Genomic DNA, 17708 nt, shown 5'->3' on the forward strand with positions numbered 1-17708 from the left:
AGGAGACACCCGCGCCCCAGTGATTGGAAATACAGCTGTGCCTGTTTGGAAAGTTATTTTTTGCTACATGAAAGGCCTGGACGCGAGGACAGGGCCTTCTCCAGACTGTATCACCTCTTGGCTTCCCTGCTAGTACAGCTCATTTATTTGGTTTGGCACCGGACTAGCCGCGCCGTGTAGCTGCCAGGTTCACCATGTTATATGGAGCCGCTGATGTCAGGAAGAGCTTTTGGCAACACAGGAAAGCCCGGCAGATGTTGCCCAGGTGGTTCTGCTCTCCACGAGCGTTTGGGAATAGTCAAGCCATGTCACAGTTTTACAATGATTATTTTTCTTTCAAAACGCGCCTGGGATTCCTCTCGGGCGCTGGAGCAGGAGCGGAGGGTGGCGCGCGGGGCGAAGGCTGGGCGAGGAGCGCGGCACGTGCTGGCAGCGCGGGCGAGGCCAGAAGAGCAGGGCTGGGTGAAGCGTGGAGGGCACCAGCGCTCCGGGCTGGCTTGGAAATAGCTGGCAAGGAATCACCGCCTTGTCCTCGAAGGCATCTCCCAGCCGAATCGAGGCGAACACATCCAGAGCCACCGCACGTGTGTCCCCCCCCATGGCCCCGCAGACGTCCCGAATGGGAAGCTCGGGCCGTGTTCAGCACCGGGCTTACGCCCCTCGCCTGGGGCAGGGGGGCATTTGGGTGCCCAGGGTACAACCTGCTCCTCCTTTTCTCTCGCTGCCTTGGCTGTACGTGGCCTGGGGGACACGTGGAGCCCGCCGGCACCGTGCCCAAGCCCACAGAGCTGCTCAACCCCCCGGGCCACCTCGGGGCTGCCATATCCCCCTCCCAGCCTCTCTGCCGCAGCCCTAGCACCTCAGTCCCTCCTCCCGGCCTGTCCTCACTCTTTTTTCTCTGGACTTACACACCTTTTCTCCACAGGTGAGTTGTTAACTTCTCATGATTTCTGAAGAGCCCCAGATCTGCCGAAAGAAGATCCAGAAAGAGGTTCCGACTTCTGCTCAGGCGTCTCTTACCTTTAACTGGCCTTTATTTATGTGGGAGTTACTACTGAAAGCAAAGAAGCTGTAAGGTCTGTTCGGAAAATGCAGGGTTTGCAGAGAGGCGCTTACATTGCTCGTGCACTTTGCCGTCTAATACAGAGAGAACCTCAGTCCTGTTGCCTTAATGTTTATTTTATTTAAAGAATCAGAAACACAGTCATTGCAGTTCATTTGTACTCATATCCGCCAACATTTTCTAAATCACGTTAACATTCATGTATAACAAAAACATTTTCTGAGCTGTGCAAAGTTCAAAGGAATTGTTCAACTACTTGAACCCATTTCTAGAAGAGCAAACCTGGCATTTTACAAACTGAGGCCACCAGAAGGAGTCTTTCCTTTTCCCCGCCCTGCTGTAGGGGATGCAGATGCCCCCTCCTCCCCCTTTCCCTGGTATGACAGGTGAAGATTAGACCACAGTACGAGTCGAACCTCTCTCAGTCCAGGACTCTCCAAATGGCACTGGGTCACGTTTTTGTATCACTGAGCTGTATTAAGTTCTGCACTTGTGCTCCTGGCATGGAAGTGATTTGTCCAAGAAGATTGCTCAGTAACCCAAACTGTGATGATAAGCAATAAACAGGGGCCAGAAACAGCTGTTATCAAAATAGAAACACAATACTCCCCCTCCCCTCCCGCAAATATTTTTCCTTGCAGGAGGTATGACTGGAAGGGTTGTCGTCCGTTAAAAAAAAAAAAAAAACCAACAACATTCTCCTCCCTGGAAAATATATTTTAAAGTACTGATTTCATGTCACAACCTCTGCGTGTTTTCCTTGTTCTTCTCGCACACCAACTTTTGTCCTGTGAAGAGTTTAGCAAGAAAAGTGGAAATCTGGAACTATTTTAGATCTGGCTAAACACAATAGGCAGCAAGCAAGCCGTCATCCTGTTTCATTTTTCTGAGTGTAGTAAATACACCCGTGGAACAGAATTTTAAGAGGCCTTTAACCACTGTAAGTTGTCAGAAAAAATCTCCCTCATCTCTGACAGATCTAACCCAGAATTTTTATTGGAATCGATAACACGCATTTTGGCGTTGCTGACTCACTAACCGTGCAGTTTACTGTTTGAGGTGCAGTGATACCAGCTCTGATCTGGACCAAATACGTGGGACAGCTATGGCTCTAGTCTCAAGCAAGTCTTTCCAGAAGACGTTTCTTCAGCTCCTATTGGTTATAAAAAGGCAATTTCCTCTCAACAGTAACTAAACGTTTAGTGGCTGATTCATTACAATCTGGAACATGAACAAATGCGGCAACGTTACGTATAAAAAGAAACACCCTGGAAATGATGCCTCCCTGTTTGAAGGTGCTATACTTGGCCAGGGACTGTGTTTCTGGAGTCGGTTTGTTACATGGGACAGCAAGAAGAAACTTATTTTACAGAGAACAAAGTCACGGAGCGGAACTTAAATAGGAACGCTCACTTACATGGGGTTTGATATGTCCTAGTATACACGGCTTGAATGAAAACAAAACTTACACCCTCGCATAGGAAATACTGGTAACGCAGTAACGATGTTCACCCACTGGGCCTCTTCCTTTTAATAAGATCATCTCCAGGTTACAGTGCTTCCGACACGCTTTTAAATGACCACCACATGTGGGCTTTGGCAAACAGCCAGCTGCTGGCAAAGGCAAGGTACGGATGCAGCTACGGAAAGCCTTTCATCATGTTTCATTCTTCAAGAGCCGACGTCTTTTTAAATACTTTCACAATCTCATTATGGAATTTCTTTCTCATTCTGCTTCGCATGAATAACTGGCTAAACTCGCTTTACATTTATTGCACCTTTAAGTCCCTGGTAGATGAAAGCTCATATTGCCTGATACGGTTTGTATTGTAGCTTGGCCACATTAAGAAATCGAACAGTCTCCAGAACTGTGCATTTCTACGGTAAGAAATCACATCTCGATAACGCTAATTACAGCCGCCGCAGATCAGCTCTCGTCCCCGTGATGCAACGACAGAGGAAAACGCCACGGTCCCTGCGCGCGCTAGAACCTGCAGTGTTCTTCTTATTGCCATGAAAAAGTCAATTAAAATGACTCCTCTGGGAATTGCTTCCAATTCTGGAGCGTTTATCACCCTCCAGACAGAACGCTGTGCTTCAGCGTGGGTCTTCAGCCGCTCCGAATACGTAGGAGAGAGCGAGCCCGTGCGTGTTGCGCAGGCGTGCTCCCCCAGGTATGCTTGTCGGTGACCAACCCGCTTTTTCTCTCTTCCTTTACAAAGCACAAAGGAGCAGCCTGATCTCGATCTCCAGGTACGTTTCTAATTTCACGTGTTGAATGCAAACCTTGTTGCAGCCTCTCTGTTTAACCGGACCGAATCTTTAACCATTAAAAAAAATAGCACCAGATGTATGAAAAAGAGGAAATGTCTGATCTAGTAGGAATATATATATATAAAGTAGGGCAATTCTTACCGTAAAAAGGTACGTCATACAAAAAAGCAATGGAAAGTGATACTGAAGGACAAAAATCCATGCTGCATATAATAAGGGCAGAAGACAGGCAAAAGGGATTCTGCTCGAATAACCACAGTTTAATGGTGGAGCCGTACTTCTTCCAGGACCTCCCCGGCGGCAGCGCCAGGACACCGGGTGGCATGGGACTCTGAGCACTAACACACTCACTGACAAACTCGCGCAGCATGTCTCTGAGGTATATAGAAAGCATGACATTAACGTTTTGGACTCCTCATTCGTTCTTGCACGACGATGCACCGATCCTCAGCTGGGCTTTTCTCCACCCTCCCCTCCCTCTTTTTCCCTCGGGAAAACGAAATCCCAGTTTAAGAGCTTCCTAGCACACCTCCTTGAACTCTCAAATCCATCTTGCATAGGCCAGTAATAAGAACACTGCAGCTCTGACAAATAAGTTACAGCAATATAACAACTTTCCTCTTAATTTTTTTTTTTTTTTTTTTTTTTTTGTTTTAAAGATATCTTCTCTATAATTTACACAAAGGGTTAACAGCCGGAGTTTAGGTTACGTACAGTCCAGATGGGCATCCTTTCAGTTTGTGATTCCAGGTGGAAGGCACTACTTCAACATACCAGTGTATGCACCGCACACGGTCTCGGGAGCACAGTGGTGGGGCACTGCGTCTCCAGAGCTGTAGACTGAAGGGCCTGGGGGGGGAGTCTTTGGAAATAAAAATGGCAGTGGTTATCAGTCCGGTTTCTCTTCGCTGTCTCTTCTTGTGCTATGCAGTTTCCCCTGAAAGCTCCTCCAGTTGAGAGAGGGGCGAGCCGCCCTCAGAAGCTCTCGACAAAGCTCCCGGGGAAGAGGCCCGTCCTGCCGTTCCTCTGCAACGTCCCTTTGTACCAGCCGTCCTCCCGTTTCTTGTGCACAAACACGATGTCACCTTCCTTCAGTTCAATCTCAGCCTCGCTCTGCGGCGGGTACGGGACCACGACGCGGTACCTTTGGGGGGCAAAACCACACAGGCCTGGTCAGCCAGCAGCCGAGCCTGCGCCTGATGGCAGCAGCCAGGCACCAGAACCAGAAATCTTGAGGAAAAATACTTTCGGAAACGTCTGTTGGTTACGCTTTTGCCCACCAGTTGTACCTGATGCAGCTACATTTTCTACTAAAACTCAGTATGACGGGGAGATTTCTGGCCAGCTTGACCGGAGACTTGACCGGGACATACTGTGGAGCCAGACCACGAAAGCAGGAAGGTATTATTAAATAGCTGGACTATTTGTGGTGGTCCCTGCTCCCGGCTGTGTGCCCAGCCTGCGCCAGGGCCTTGGCCACTTTCTCCCAGTGCTGCATGTGCCTCTGCTGTAACGTGTCTCATTCCGCTCTGCCTCTGCCCCATCCAAGAATCATAGACTGGTCGGGGTTGGAAGGGACCTTTGAAGGTCATCTAGTCCCATCCTTCTGCAGTGGGCAGGGACATCTTCAACTAGATCAGGTTGCTCAGCGCCCCGTCCAACCTGACCTTGAATGTTTCCAGGGATGGGGCATCTGCCACCTCTCTGGGCAACCTGTGCCGGTGTTTCACCACCCTCACCGTGAAAAATTTCTTCCTTATATCTAGTCTGAATCTGCCAAGCCTGACTAAAAAGCCTGTCCCCATCTTTCTTATAAGCCCCCTTTAAGAATTGAAAGGCTGCAATAAGGTCTCCCCGGAGCCTGCTCTTCTCCAGGCAGAACAACCCCAACTCTCTCAGCCTGGCCTCACAGGAGAGGTGTTTCATCCCTCTGATCATTTCTGTGGCCCTCCTCCGGACCCACTTCAACAGGTCCCCGTCTTTCCTGTACTGGGGGCCCCAGGGATGAACACAGCACTGCAGGTGGGGGTCTCACCAGAGCGGAGTAGAGGGGGGACAATCCCCTCCCTCAGTGTGCAGGCCACGCTTCTTTTTATGCAGCCCAGGACACAGTTGGCTTTCTGGGCTGTGAGTGCACATTGCTGGCTTGTGTCCAGCTTTTCATCCACCAGTGCCCCCAAGTCCTTCTCTGCAGGGCTGTTCTCAATCCCCTCATCCCCCGGTCTCTATTGATACCAGGAGTTGCCCCAACCCACGTGGAGGATCTTGCACTTGGCCTTGTTGAACTTTGTGGGGTTCACACGGCCCCACTTCTGAATGGCATCCCTCTCAGTGAAATCTCATCCCTCAGGCATGTCAACCACACCACACAGCTCGGTGTCATCTGCAAACGTGCCGAGGGTGCATTCGATCCCACTGTCTAGGTCACTGATGAAGACATTAAGCAGTACTGGTCCCAGTACGGACCCCTGAATGACACCACTTGTCACTGATCTCCATTTGGACACTGAGCCGTTGACCACTATTCTCTGGATGTGACCATCCAACCAATTCCTCAGCCACTGAACAGTCCACCCATCAAATCCATACCTCTCCAATTTAGAGAGAAGGATGTTGCGGGGGACTGTGTCAAAGACCTTACAGAAGTCCAGATAGATGACATCTGTAGCTCTTCCCTTGTCCACTGATGGTGAAAAATGGGGTTTGCAGTGCTCCCACCTGCTGCCTGTGAGATCAGCAGAGGTTAGCTAAAGCAGTACATATTTTCCTTCTTGTGTTTCTTGAGAATACACTTGGTGTCCCTCAAACCTGGAAGGGAAGCTAAAATGGAGAGATATCAAATGACTTTTGAAGCACTCTCCAAACCAACAGGGAGCCCCTGTCCTGAACCATTCACAGGGCTCTCTGGGAACTTCGATTTCAAGTGTCACTTCATTTCAATGAAGTAATGAGGGGTCTGATCTTGATACAGCTATTCTGCACTCAGGCTTATCAGCAGGCGTCCTCCTGAGAGCAAAGACTGGGCCCTTTTATATCAACGCACTTTTGTGCAGAGCAGGGAATATATTTCTGCTGCACTTTTTCTTTTTTTTTTTTTTAATTCAGCACATTTACTTTCACAGTCACCTGGCATTTGGTTAAGAGTCAATAACTGTCTTGCTAATTGTAAAGTAATAAATATAGTAAGATAGTTAAAAGATGCCAAGGGATTACCTAAAGCCCATCTCCTGAGGATTAATATTTCCACAACCATTGCATGGCCCCCCGACGCCTCAGTCATGTTTATTACAAGGCAAGTATAAATAATTTCCTGTCCTTGAGGACTAATTTCAGCATGCCCGGGAAGCTCTGGAACACTCCCTGAGGCCATTCCCAGTGAGCTGGCACCGAAGCAAGGGCCTCTCCAGTGGCAGTCACTCATTTTCTTTGCAGACGTTGCTTAGGTACCTAGTGACTGCGAGCTAGGGACTCCACTTTGACATGACAGTGAAAATACCAGCTTTGGCTCTATCTCCGGGTATCTCCACGGCCAAACATCCCATTACTTGGAAAAGCATTAAACTCCATTTGGAGTGGGGGTTCTGCTCTAAAATCTGACTATGGCCTTTTTATCTTGATACTGCAACACGGGCATGTGGAAAATATGCGTGTTCAAGTGCCATCAAAAGTCTGCTGGTCATCTCTGTCTCTTGGTCAATAAATCTAGTTGTCGCTTCCTTCCTCTGTGGAAAAGCAAGTCACAGAGGTTGAAGCGTGTGCTGCTGGCTGGCTGCAGGAAAATGGTCTATCATGCTATCATCTGTGGAACTGCTACACTTATATTATGAAGCTTTGCCAATTACAGCCATTATGTAAATGAATGCACGCATTATTTCAAACACTCTGCTGCGGTGTTGATTAATTAAATTATCAGAGTGGAACAATTTTAGCTAAGATGGTGCCAAGTTTCAGATCTCACAACTCTCTGCACAACCACAGCGCATCAGAGCTCTGCACCAGGATCTCAGAGGCTTTGAGAAAGGAGAAGAGCAGACGTGAACATTAGCCAGGTGGTGCGGAGGTACTCATGGACCCTTTTGGCAGATCAGGAAAAGGAAACACAGAAAAAGGTGGTGTCTCGGGTAGGGCCACCCGAAAGACCCAGCTGGGACTGCCAACGCCTCATGTCATACCTTAAGCATGGAGCCATTCCTTTAAAGCCAGACTGTATCCTAGGAGTGAGGAGCTGATAGCCCCTAAATGGTTCACATGAGGAGGGAGGTGACCACGCTCAACAGGAATGTGCCCATCGTCATAAAAGGGGTCCTACACAGCATCTCCTTAGAGATTTAGAAAAATAAATCTCGGTCGCTGCATTACCAAATGAAGTGGTTTTACCCATTTAAGGAAACCCCAAATGCTGCAGTTTAAATCTAATTAACTACGGCATTTCATAGGGTAGCACTGAAGTGCTTTTGATAGAATAACGAAATCTTAGATGCGAAAGACCTTGCAAATCGGTTAAGAAATCCTCCGTGAGAAATGGAAAAAGATGTTATGCTTTTTGCCCTGAGGGGCTTTGGAAGCTGGTGTGTGTGTGTGTGTGTGTGTGTGTGTGTGTGTGTGTGGTGGGGTTGGGGGGGGGGGGTGGGGGGTGCCTGGCACAGGGCTGCCCGCACCACAGGTCGCTGCTGTGCCGCCCCTCCAGACCTCCAGGTGGCATCTCAGCCTAGTTTATTCTCTGGAACTGAACGCAAATGCATATATTAGCCATGTTGTTTTTTTTTTTTTTTTTTTTTTCTCGCAGAAAAGATCTCTTCTCCCAGACATCCTCCCTCACTCCCGAAAAGGCAGTCCTGTGTATTTCTATTTATATCTCCCTTTTTCATTTCCCCTTTGTCCCCTCTTCGAGAAGCTACTATAAATTTGAAGGTTTTCTTAAACCAAACAGCTTCCTGGCATTTTAGATGGATCTTAGAGCCCTCTCAATTTTGTCTGTGTCACATTACACCTCTAAATTACCAACTTTTTAAAATGCTTATTAGCTGGGCAGCAATCGTGATGACAAGCATGGCAACCTCCTCTGCCTATTATTAACAACGTTTGGTATTTTCCGTTGTAAATTGTACTCCCAGATAGTTGTAACTCTGCCAAATGTTAACCATTTTGGCCCAAACTCTTCAGAGCAGTTGACTGTGTCAGGCTGAGGGTCTCACATTCAGCTCAAATTGTCCCATCAGGAATAACATGCGGGTGTTCTAGCAGCACCAGCAGGACCCAGGTGAGGGCTTCCACTCTCAGCTCCCCACATTTGGGAGCAAAGACCCGTCCTGCAGCTTCATGGGTCTGTCAAGGACAGTGTTCCTTCAGAAAACTACCTGCTCTTGGCCACGTTAAAAGCATTCAAACTGTCCCCAAACGGTACCTGCTTAGTAGAGGCTTGTATGAGCACTGAAGGTGAAATCTCTGCTGATTCATGCTCCGAGGTGTCCCAGCTCTGTGGGACCTCAGAGGTTGCATTTCTCCGCCTTTCCTAGCCACGAGCTTCACTCCCGTTTTTCTCCCAGGGCACAGACTCGGTGCTGGACTTTCCCACTGCTGGCTGCTGTGGCATCCCTGGGTTGGGCACTTCATCCCCGGAGGGGACTGTCCAGAATGGGCAGTGGCCTGGGGAGAGTCCTCGGTGCCCAAGAGAAAATAGATGAGGAGAAGCTGAGAGTGGTATCAGCCAGGACAGGGGATGGGGTTTGCCTGGGCTGGGAAACCTCAGGGCATTGGAGAGCAGGGTAAGGTGAGGGAGGGAGTGGAGGGAGAGGGAGGCTGATGGGAGGAAAACTGGGAGCCAGGGAAGAAATGGGACCATAATGACAAGTGGAAGCCCTGACAGAAGGGGTGGGTATGGCTGGTGAGAGGGGGAAGCTGTGCTGAGCTGAGTCTGGGAGAGCAAAGAGCCTTGGTGGGAGGGAGCCTGGGGCTGGGACATGGAATCCTGTGGTGCAAGAGGCTCCGGGGGCAGAGGCTGGCACTGGGGCTGAGGGTGGGACGGGGACCCTGGCAGCAATTCACTCACTGAGAGCTGGGAATGGGTCCATCATCTCTGTCCCTCTGCTGTCATCAAAGACCTGGGAATCCCACCGTCCCATGTCTTCACAGCACTCATCCTTGCAGTCGAAAGAAACACCTCTCCCACCCAGACCTCACTTCACTACCCTGCTGACATCTGCAAGGTGCAGCTGAGACTCCTGCTCTCAAATGGACGTTACATGATGGAAATTCTGCTTTTGGTTCCTTTAAAAAAAAAAACCCAAACTGACCAAAAATGTCATGTATGTAGACGCATAAAGACATCCACTACTTTAACGGAACAGGAATGTTTCACACCCATGAATCCGAAATGAAGAAACAGGCAACTAATATTGCCCGTGGCTTCACTTTTTCTTGTGTGCAATATAATCTTTCAGGACATGATTGCACACTATTTTTCCCATCGGATGCCTGCCTCATGTAGTGCACAAGATGTCCTGCTCTGGACGTGAGTCAAGGCTCTGACGTGGAAGAGGCGTGTGGCTGCCAAAACCACCCCGTCTTTCGCAGGGGTTGGAGGATGTCTAGTAAGTGACCACAGCGAAGCTCACGAGTAGCGCAGGTGTGGGGAAAGTGGCTTCTCCAGCCGCAAAGCCTCGTGCCACGCTTTCCACAGTGAGACTCATCTCATGCACCCTAGCTGTGTAGGAGTCAGTTGTCTGCTCTAAATTACTCATGCCGGCTCGCTGTCAGTGCGTGCAGACAGGCACTGAACAGTATTGATCAGAACTGATCAGTAATTAAGTTCTGGGCTCGGGCCAGGACACGGAGGGAAAAATACCCCAAAATACGGAATATCTGCTCACTGAGTAAATGCATGGATCCAGGACACTGAGAGAACTAGAGAAACTTAAGAAAACAAATGTACAATGAGGCAAATTAGATCCGCGGGGCTAACTTCCAATCCGGTCCCGTCTGAAGTGCTTGAATTCGGATGTTTAATTCAGTTTTCTGTTTGTCAAAGTACCATGCACTAAGGACGGGTTTTAGGAGTCCCAGTCCTGTGAGTCCTGCAGGTCCCTTGTGTGTTAGGCATACAGAGTTAGTTTTGTGTGGGGATAGATAATCGGTGACAATGAATCATCCAGCCTGGTTAACCATGGCTCTTGCTTATCGGGGGAGCTCTGTTTCTCCATCCTTTGACTGGCAGATTGCAGAGACCTGCAAGGAGCCTCTGCACACTGCCAGCCAGAACCCGCTTCCCCGTACTGCGGTGTCCAAATCAGCAGCCTTAGAAGAACCAATCTCAGTTTGATCTTTTAGCCTTCTGCTGGAAATATGGCAGGATTCAATTTCTGAGCTGGTTAATTCTAGTTTCTCAGTCCTCAGGCAGGTGTCCCTAGTCAGAGAAGCACTTAACCACGTGCATACATGTCACCGTTCAGTCAGAACTTACTCCTGGGGTAATTCCTCTAGTATCACTTTCCAGGAAAGAAAGAACCCCTTCCTTCGCTTTCCCTTTTGGCAAAGAAGATATACGTGCACAGGAAAATTGAAGTCAGTGGGCATTAAGCACATGCTTGAATGCTTCCTTGAATTGGGAGCTCAATTTCTAACGTGGCAGTGATTTGTAGAAAGGATACATGGAAACATGGAGGGGGGTCTGTTTTAAAGGTCAAACTCACCGCTCCCATCTTATTCTGCAGCAGTGTTGTGGTTGCAACTTGCTTGAAGGCTCCGTGAAAACCATAGAAACACGGCACAGAGACACCAGTCGTGACAGTAAGTCTGGATACGGCCGCTTTATCGGAATATAACACGGCAAAATTCGTGCCAGTTACTATATAAGAGCCAGCAACGCGTGACATGTTTTACTCAGGTTCGCATCTGGGAACAGTGCCAGGCAGCCAGGGGAACATGACTCACGCACACACACATGCACGCTCAACTCTCCTGTTGTGCTTAATGTACAGTCATATTTTCTGGGAGGGGGGTGGCAAGGGAAGGATTTTGCTTCGGCGCTGCTAGGCAAGACAGCACACCCCTCTCCCACGTGAACCGGCAGCGTTGGTGGGATGTGGGCAAGCCCGTGGCCCAGGCTCTGTCTGAGCCCAGCGCACCCCTGTGCTGGTCCTGATTCTTGTACCAGCAGGAACTGGACGGAGCGGTCGGTGGAAAAGAGCGTGTGGGGCACACGCAGCCTGATGGGGCAGTCACCTGGCAGTCAGTCCCTGCAACACAAAGTGACAAGGACACCGCCTGGGAAATTTCTCCGCTCTGCTGCTCGGACTGCTGGATGCTTTGTGGCAGAGAGGAGCTGAAGGAAGGTGGTTTTATAAACCCGTAGTGGGAAACTACACCCAGAAGGCAGAGGTGGGCACTATCCCAGCAAACCGGTGAAATATCAAGGCTGAATGACGGGAGAGCTAGGAGCAAATTCCTTTCTAATCCAGCCATCCATAACCAGGTTCTGGAATATCACGTAGGATAAGATAAAATAATTGCTTTCCTCGCTCTCCCCATGCACAAAAAATGAATAAGAACACAAACACCAGCAGCATCTCTGAGAGGGCGAAGGGCACTTCACCCTCCTGTCTGACTGTCTGCAGCTCCCACGAAGGGCTGCGCCGCCAGGCAGCGGAATAGCCAATTCTTCCCTTAAATCAAGAGCGTCGAGCCGTGAGCAATCAGGACCTTTCACCGCACCTCCGGTACGGCTAGTGGCGTGACCGCTCGGGGGGGAGCAGTAGCCTGGATGTGGCGAGGGCTGGAGCTGCAAGCCAGCCCCTGTGGGAGAAGTAGCGGTGCTCTGCTGCCTGCGTGAGCCTCATTTCCAATGCCGTAAATATTAAAGAATGTGCTACTTCTTCCAACCTTTCAGTGCTCTGTCTCTAGTCGCACAGATGGGCGTTGGGAGACAGAAAGCCAAGTACAGCTAAGTGCACTGAAATGCTTTGCAGCTTTTAGAAATTTCATCCAGCATCTGAATCTGTTTATCTAACCTTTTTTTTTCCCCTCTCCTCCCTTTTCTTTCTCAGAGAATTGCTCCTACTGTGCAGATGAAATGCACCAAAATGCAAAGAAGCGAAATATGGAGCTGAGTGACGTTGAATGCAAGTTCCTCCATTGCCAGATGTGAAAAGAACAAGTGGTTTGAAAACCGTAATTTGTTTTAAAAAAAATATCATTTGGTACTTCTGAGCAATTTGATGATTTAATGAGCACAGATGGATGTGGGATGAATTTCTAGGAGACAAGTGTTTAACGTATCTGCTCAGATTATTCCAGGACAAAGTATTATCCTTCCTAGTGCAAGAAGGTAATTAATATTTCGCATTATGGGCATGAAAAACCCCATATGATCAGTTAAGGAATACAGATACACCAATGATATGGAAGTTAATTCATAAATCAATTAGAGAATTTTGCCTGCTGTGTATAATTAGGGTTACTTCAATTATAGCTTATCTTTGGATTTAAGACTCAGAAATTAAAATGCTTAAAATCAGAGTAAGTTCCTTACCGCCATATATTGCAACTGGAAGTATTTACTCTGTTTTAGCAGTCTAAATCTATTTACTACCGATTCCAGCACAGCTGAGCAGATGCAGCTAGCCCATGTCCCTCTGGTTCTATTCTGTCACTTAAAATTGTCGTCAGTGAAATGTTTCACCATCCTGAGGTGAACTGAGAAATTTGTAGGATATGAGACTAGACCTGGCATATTAAATAATGTGTCTGGATTTCTCCACAGTAAAGCTTCGAGAGCAGCACCTCAACAGTGAGCTGTGGAGACGTCGGGGGATGTTCTTCCCCGCTTCTTTCATGGCCACATTTAACTAAAGGTGCAGCATTCCACTGATTTAGTTATACTGGTGCTAAATCTGGTTTATATTGATTTAGCTTTTCTTATAGCATTAATCTAAACTGATGTAGACCAAATTAAGTGTGCCTAAATAGGGATTGGTTTTTCACTCCTTTTACTAAATTGCTTTTTCATGGATTTTAAGGACAAGAGACTACTGTGATAGTCTGCTCTCCCTGCCTTCATTACAATGCTGAAGAACTTGCCTGTATTTATTTCTGCTTCAAGTCTAATAGCTGCGTTTGAACAACAGCATCTCTTTTAGACAAAATGCCCACTCTAGAGTAAAAATATTCCCGTGTCTGTCCTGTCTGCAGTCTTTTACAGACTGTTTCCAAGCCATTCTTAGGCCTGCTCTTCACCAGGTGCACCACCACCTGCATGTGTATTGTTTTAAATCTCCCACTCTTCTTATGACGCTTCTCTAAGGCCGCTCCCCTTTGCCTCAGATTTGGCTCTTCTGAAATATCCTGTTACTCTGTGTTCCCTTTACCAATGTGTTGAATTAGCCCTGTACCAGAGGGTCTGCCCTCTTCATCACCTACCTCCCACTTCAGTCCTCTGTTCTGCAACAGCAAAAACTTCATGTTGGACAGCGCAGGTCCAAGACCCAACTCTTGTTGGGCTACACGCTATACACAGACACAAACATTTTCCAGTTATTTCTGATCTAGAGTTAGATCTGATGCCAGTGAATCAGTTTTGAACCCACTTCGTACCTGCCCTGCTGGATGTGTACAGTTTGCTCAGCAAGACATTTTGGGGTAACAAACCAGATGCCTTAGAAAAGTTTAAATATGATACAGTGTCATTGTTACCTTCCCAACCAAATTTCATCTTGCATTCACTAAAACACTGTGTAAGGCATGAACTCTCCTGTAGTATCCCTTATTATGCCCCGCATCATCTGCTTCATGACCCCAACTAGATTCAGGGTCAGGTGGCTTGTCCGGTCCATTCCCTTCAGCCTTTTTCATAGATTCTGACAAAAGTAGTTTCTTACAAACTTCTGGAACTTTACTATTGTTCCAAGATTGTTTTAAATATCAACTTGAGAGATCCCTAGACTGCTTTGTGTAAACTCTTTGATACTCTTGTAAAAAAACATGTTCTCCAGTCACTTTTTGAGTGGAAATCATTTCAATAGCATCGTACCCATGCATTATCTACTCCCTTCCCCGTCTCCAGACTGTGGTGGTGTAGAAAATATTTATCTGAAGCCAATATGACTCTGCACATGGAGATCTAGCTCTTTTCTGTACCCCTGTTTCTTCTCAGTTATCTCTATCTCCATCTGCTTTTGTATTCTGGTGTTCCCACTCTACCTTCTTTGGGGTCACTACCCTTTGCAAGGTCACTCTAAGGTACCCAGGTGCAGAGCAGGCTGCTGAAATGTACTCCAGAATCACTGGTACATTCCTCTCTAGAAATGAGCTACATTTTTGGTAACAGGTCACTGCAGATGTCACCGTCTAGATACCTGTAAGTATCCTACACAAGGAGAATTTGAAACAGTCGTTGGTATTGCAGAACAGGCCAGAAACAGCCTTGATGAGCAAGCACATCACTCCTGTTGCCTCCTGGCAGGAAACGCCACGTGACAACTCTGTAAGTTCATTAAAACACAGGGTCCTACTTAAGAAGTGGCCTTTGCCAACAGCATTTACACCCTTTGGGTTGCGAAAGCACTGCTGTCCTCCATAGTTAGACCAGGGCTGTACTGTACAGTGTCATGGACAGGTGCTGCTCACCACTTTTTTAATCAATGAACATTAAATATGCACTGTGTGTCAAATGATTTTCAACGGGCAGATGCGTGTAAGCCCTGTCTTCCTAAAAGACAGATGTGCCACCTACAGCCACTCCACAGAGCAGCAAAACCGCAACAACCCTTGAGCAAGTTAAACTTTCAGCCCTCCTCCAAATGCTCCCTGAGGATGCAGGCAACCCTCAGACACAGCTTACCTTTCCCGGGGCAAAGGCTTGGGCTCTGGCCGAATAGCTGCCATGGAAGAAAGGGGCTGCCTGGCAGGAGAAGGGATGGAAAAATTCAAATCCAAGGAGCCTGTTTTCCTGTGCAGAGGCTCCAGCCCCATGGCTCCCTGCATTTCACTCTCGATAGGGCATGAGCCGGCCCTGCCGTGGCTGGAGAGGGAGGAGAGCTCGGGTCCCACCGCCCCTTGCAGGACTCCTTCGATGGCTGCCTGGGGGTCGTGCGTGGGGGACACGGACGGTGGGGAGCGCGACTTCTTCTTTGTTGATGCTCCTGCGAGAAGTTTCAGCAGCCCGCTCTTCTTTTCCTTCTGCAAAGGAACCAAATGAAATGTGGGGCAGTGAGCAGACATACCAATTCCCTTTGGTTTTTCTTTTGGAAGCCTCCCCCAACTACCATTAACCACTAGAAGTGGATCCAGGTAGAACTTGAGCTTTCGGCAATGAAGATCCTATGAATATCCCTCCCCATCCGACAGGGCTTCAACTCATTCATCAGAGCAAGGACCTAACATACTGCAAAGATTATCTCCATTTTCAAATCCACTCAGGAAGTAATCACGTGCCTTTTGAAAGAAATAGTCCAATTATGGTGGGACAGCAAAGGTACAAACTTCCCATGCAGAGAAGGCAGGAATAGAAGTGCTGCCCTCTCTCTTCCAGGAGAATCCTGTCCCTCAGTAGAGGAACTCCCCAAAAGTAACGAATCAGGCCCTGTGGCTAAAAACCTCTGCTGGGAAGCACAAGGGTCTGAGGAGAGATTTCAGATCCCAGCCCACTGCGAGAGAAGTGTTCATCATCACTGCCTGGTTTACTACCTGATGCAGATTTACTGTGGGGAGAAGGGAGGTACAAGACAGTGGTTTAACGGCTCTTTCCAGTGTGTGCTCCCCTTCGCGTCCTGCATCATGCTGCTGTACCTATTTGTGCCTCCCTCCCAGAAGTGGGTTACTTCTCCTCGTGTGTTAAGGTAAAAGTATCACCCTGATGTTTGAAGACAGCACAAAATTCACAATTGGCAAGTGCAGTGGCAGTGCATGGGAGGTTTCAAAGTTCTACAAGGGTTTCTGACAGAGAGGAATGAAAACAAGATAACAGCACCCTTTCAATTAATGTGAAAAAAAAAAAAAAAAAAAAAGAAGTTCAGCCTGCATTACTGAAGAAACACATGTGAACTTGTGCGTTTTATAGCAGGGTGAGAAATTCTGCTGCACAGTTACCTCAAGCACACACAAATACCAAATATTATGTCCTTCAGCTAGAAAAGTTTTTCGGGCAGAGGGACTGTGCGCAGAAACTGGCCATCCTCTCGTACTTGCTGTACGACCTTATGCTAGAGTTGCAACCAGCAATGATATGCTATTTGTTAATGACACAAGAAGTTTTGCAAAAGGTCTGTTAAAATCCTTCTTCTTCTGTCAGAAGTGCAAGCCATTACCCAAGACTATCTTCAGAGACGCGGGGCTGTGGAGTCTAGCTATATTTGATAATTTGTTCTATGATAGGATCCCAGGGGATAAAAATGAACCAAGCAACTGCAATAGTTCTGGAACAGAAACTGTCTCTCTCTCTTCAAGCAGAAACACTCTTTGGAAATACAAGCCAGTAGTTTATTCATTCTCTGTAGACAAAATGTCCCATGCAAGGTTTAAAACGATGCTCTTTTATGTGCTGACTGCTGAAGTAATTTCTCAAAGCAGCTTTAAAGAATAGGAGGGCTACAATAAATGTACTTGGAGTATCTGATATCTCTGCTCCCAAAGTTCTTGTTTGCACTCTTTAGCTGTCACAGACTCATAAGAGAACAGAAATACCTTAGACGTTAAGAGATGGAAGAGCTAAAATGAAGCACAGTTGTTATCACAGAGAAAACGTCCACTCATTTTTGAAGAGTAGAGTCTGAACTGCACTTCCAGATCCCAGTCTCCTGCGTACCACCAGTTCCATCTATACACTCTGTTTAAAAGGGCGTTTGTCACTTCCAGGATGAAAGGATCCATCCTGCCAACATGTTCATCCAGGCAGAATCCATGGAAGCGAAGGGAGGCTGGCCATATGGCACCATCAGGTCAAAACCACTAAATAAATTCCCCTGAAAACAATAGAAAAGCAGACCAAACGCCCCTGATGAACACTGTCTTTCCCCAGTGGGAAGGGACTGTTGTGGGCACTGTGGTAGGTGTGCCTGCTCGGATTCACCTGAAGCACCAGAAAAATACTTCAGATTTTTTTCTCACTCTCTAATTAAGAAATATCGCTGCTGTCATCATTATATCAAATTTTAAAGCTCTTCATGAAATTGCAAAACTCTCTTTTCCCTGTGGTGCACTGAAACAATAGCTCTAATGATCCCCACATACTGTGTCAATACGCATTTGAAGGTGTCTAAAGGTCAGTGACAGAATACAATAGCCATTGTGGGGCTCTGGAGAAACGGCTATTGTGCAGCAGTGAGCACTTTGAGCTTCTTTAATTGGCAGCTTTGCACATGCAAAGTAACTATGTGAACTA

At 47.6% G+C, this 17708-nt stretch overlaps 1 protein-coding gene across 1 annotated transcript in view; it reads right to left on the reverse strand.

The window, feature by feature from the left end:
- Window positions 1–1163: 1163 nt before the first annotated feature.
- Window positions 1164–17708, reverse strand: part of SH3RF3 (SH3 domain containing ring finger 3) — a 256125-nt gene continuing 239580 nt past the window's right edge. Inside the window, exons 9-10 of the mRNA XM_042805823.1 lie at window positions 15171–15508; window positions 1164–4481 (exon numbers count right to left, since the gene is read on the reverse strand). Coding sequence (XP_042661757.1) covers window positions 4313–4481; window positions 15171–15508 — 507 coding nt within the window. The 3' untranslated portion in view covers window positions 1164–4312. The remainder of the gene's footprint in view (window positions 4482–15170; window positions 15509–17708) is intronic.

Source organism: Tyto alba, unplaced genomic scaffold (genome assembly GCF_018691265.1).
Source record: "Tyto alba isolate M040663 unplaced genomic scaffold, T.alba_DEE_v4.0 Super-Scaffold_45, whole genome shotgun sequence".
NCBI lineage: Eukaryota > Metazoa > Chordata > Aves > Strigiformes > Tytonidae > Tyto > Tyto alba.